This window comes from Poecilia formosa, unplaced genomic scaffold (genome assembly GCF_000485575.1).
Source record: "Poecilia formosa unplaced genomic scaffold, Poecilia_formosa-5.1.2 Scaffold492, whole genome shotgun sequence".
NCBI lineage: Eukaryota > Metazoa > Chordata > Actinopteri > Cyprinodontiformes > Poeciliidae > Poecilia > Poecilia formosa.
The window spans coordinates 92,782-95,970 of record NW_006800431.1 but is presented as its reverse complement, the minus strand read 5'-3'; the positions used below and the strand labels follow the sequence as shown (position 1 = coordinate 95,970).

The following is a 3,189-nucleotide window of genomic DNA, read 5'->3' as shown; positions in this document are numbered from 1 at the left end:
CGGGCTGACCTCTAGGGCTTCATAGCGAGTCCTGTTGGTCTACGGGCTGACCTCTAGGGCTTCATAGCGAGTCCTGTTGGTCTACGGGCTGACCTCTAGGGCTCATAGCGAGTCCTGTTGGTCTACGGGCTGACCTCTAGGGCTTCATAGCGAGGCTTGTTGGTCTACGGGCTGACCTCTAGGGCTTCATAGCGAGTCTTGTTGGTCTCCGGGCTGTCCTCTAGGGTTCATAGCGAGTCCTGTTGGTCTCCGGGCTGACCTCTAGTGTTCCTAGCGAGTCCTGTTGGTCTACGGGCTGACCTCTAGTGTTCCTAGCGAGTCCTGTTGGTCTACGGGCTGACCTCTAGTCTTCTTAGCGAGTCCTGTTGGTCTACGGGCTGACCTCTAGGGCTCATAGCGAGTCCTGTTGGTCTACGGGCTGACCTCAAGGGTTGATAGCGAGTCCAGTTTGTCTACTGGCTGACCTCTAGGGCTCATAGCGAGTCCAATTGGTCTACGGGCTGACCTCTAGGGCTTCATAGCGAGTCCTGTTGGTCTACGGGCTGACCTCTAGGACTTCATAGCGAGTCCTGTTGGTCTATGGGCTGACCTCTAGGGCTTCATAGCGAGTCCTGTTTGTCTCCGGGCTGACCTGTAGGGTTTATAGCGGGTCCTATTGGTCTGCGGGCTGACCTCTAGGGCTTCATAGCGAGTCCTGTTTGTCTCCGGGCTGACCTCTAGGCCTCATATCGAGTCCTGTTGGTCTCCAGGCTGACCTGTAGGGTTTATAGCGAGTCCTATTGGTCTGCGGGCTGACCTCTAGGGCTCATATCGAGTCCTATTGGTCTGCGGGCTGACCTCTAGGGCTTCATAGCGAGTCCTGTGGGACTCGCTATTAAGCGAGTCCCACAGTCCCACAGTCATTTCGAGTCGGTTTTATTTTTTTAATTTTCTTTTTAACAATGTCCCAATTATGCTAACGTAAATAATAGACCATGTGTTCTTAAAATCAAAGACACTGATGCACTCGTTGCAAATAAAGCCCAGTAGTTTTGAATTTGGATGTGCTAAATTTGGATGTGCATTTATCTGTCAGTCCAAGTGTGGTTAAATTTACAGCTAATTTCACATCTCAGTATTGGTAAAAACATGTTGCGTGAATCAAATTAGCCAGAATCACTAACCAAGACACAAAATAATGTGGTGCATTACCATCCGGAAACTCTCAGAACTACCCCACAGCGTTACCTTCAGGATCCTGACAACTGTACATTTTTTTTTACTTTTACAGCAATTTTACAGAAAATTACTGGATTTTGATTTGTTTTTCTAGCAAAATTATACCACATGGAAATTATACCACCTGGTATTTCAACGACCATCACACCGCCATTTGAAGAGTTATAACTGAAAAATCAGTAGACTTAATGCACTGACTGCAGTAAACAATTATTTATTGTCAATATTATTTCCAAACATAGATGTCTTCAAATACACCCATACCTGTCAAATTTTGGATTTGAGAAGAATATGGGAAATGTCTCTGTCTGGTGCTACTGTCAGAGGAGGGGAGGCAGTAAAACTAACGTAAGAGCCGTGGGGGGGAGGAGGGGGTATTTAAGGAAAAACACAACAGGAGCAGGGTGGGAAAGTGTTGTAAAAACAGTTTCCCTTATGAATCCACCATCCATCAATAGGCGTAAATCCCAGGAGGATGGTGTGGGGGGCGGGGGAGCAGGAACCCCCCAATCTTGCTGTATGTTTTATTTTGAAATGTTTATATATTTTATGAATTCATTGTTCAGCGGTCATTAATGCACCAGACACAGACCTGCAGCGGTTCTAGATGGGGGCCAACGGGGTACCAAAGAAGTTATACTAAATAAATGTCTCATGTTGATACTTAGTGGTGGATTTTTTTTAACCTTCACAATTTAACTTTAATAATTAATAAAAAATTATAGTGCTGCACTTTTAGCTGCTGTTTAGGATCATACTTTCCATCTGCCAGGGATCTGCAACCTGGATCTCTGGAGACGCAAGTGGCTCTTTGGCTCACTTATTATATCAAATGATAAAATATTGCTCTGGTTTTTTGTTTGTTTATTTGTTTCGTTCTTTTTCAAGTGTTGCCATTGAAAAACACCAACTATCCTGGCCCCTGTGGTAAATCTGGTCTAGAACCAGCCTCCAAACCTAAATCCTTATTTATATAAATATTTTGGTAACACTCTGTAAAATATCAGCATGTTCACATAACTTTTACACTTCTAGTTGTCTGAGGACACATTTTGAATATTAAATCAGGTGTTATGATCTGTTACTCAGAGGTTTACCAAATACTTTTTACACTTGCTTAATTAAACATATTTAAAGTCTACTACTCTGACTGGAGTACAGTTTTGGGGTTCTCTAACCGATCTATATGCATGAACGGTTGCTCTATGGATCACTTTTTAAAGACAAAAAACACTGCCATAAAACGATGTCTATCACTGCAGTGGACGTCCCACCCCGTGAGAGTAGGATGACGCGCTGTGGTGGGTGTCCCTGATTTTGATTTCTGAAAGGTGGCGACCCTAGGTATGGTGACACCCATATGGTTAGCAGCAAGTCCACCTCCATTACAGCCTTGTAAACTAAAATGTTTAGTAAGACTGAAAGATATTTAGACAGTATTTGCCCTAAAGTTAAAACAATGTTACCATTTAACATTTTTAGTAGAGTTTCAGGCAAAGTTGAGGTTTATTATCATTGTTTATATTCTTCTGCTGTTGGTTGTCAGAAGTTGATGCTGCTTTTATTTTGAAGGTGAGAAGAAGTTTGTGAACGAAGATCAAATAAATCTTTTGGATGTTTTTAAATCAAAATAAGTTGGGTATTTTAGTTTTTCTGTGAAATCAACTACAGTAGCGCAACAATATTACTTCATACTTTTTGTTTTGATCTCTATATGAATTACATCTTGATCGCAGCTCCGGTTTGAGTTCGTTCTGTGATGTGTCTTACCTCCTAACGCGCTCAGGCTGAATAAGCAACATGCTAGCAGCCACTTGCTCAGCAGGTTTTCCATGCCGGACCTTTGGACCTTCAAACCGGTTAATCCAACTCCTCAGATTTAGATTTTCTCTCTTCTGATCCGGCAGAGGGGAGCGTTTTGACGCCGAGTTTGGTTTGGCTGGTTTGAGCTGTTGTTGTCTGTCAGTCAGG

The 3,189-nt window shown here is 43.2% G+C and overlaps 1 protein-coding gene and 1 long non-coding RNA gene across 4 annotated transcripts in view; both read right to left on the bottom strand.

Moving 5' to 3' along the window:
- The window catches only part of LOC107833982 (uncharacterized), a 1,522-nt gene extending 815 nt beyond the window's left edge, over positions 1-707 (bottom strand). The window contains exons 1-2 of one of the 2 annotated variants that reach the window (XR_001659746.1): positions 673-707; positions 10-423 (exon numbers count right to left, since the gene is read on the bottom strand). This is a non-coding gene — a long non-coding RNA (uncharacterized LOC107833982). Of the gene's footprint in view, positions 1-9; positions 424-505; positions 538-672 lie in introns of those variants that run through there. The other variant, XR_001659745.1, reaches the window with a different exon arrangement.
- Positions 1-3,189, bottom strand: part of chrnb1 (cholinergic receptor, nicotinic, beta 1 (muscle)) — a 44,928-nt gene extending 41,739 nt beyond the window's left edge. For both annotated transcript variants that reach the window (XM_007578793.2, XM_007578794.2), the window contains exon 1: positions 2,989-3,189. In XM_007578793.2, coding sequence (XP_007578855.1) covers positions 2,989-3,052 — 64 coding nt within the window. In that variant the 5' untranslated portion in view covers positions 3,053-3,189. The remainder of the gene's footprint in view (positions 1-2,988) is intronic.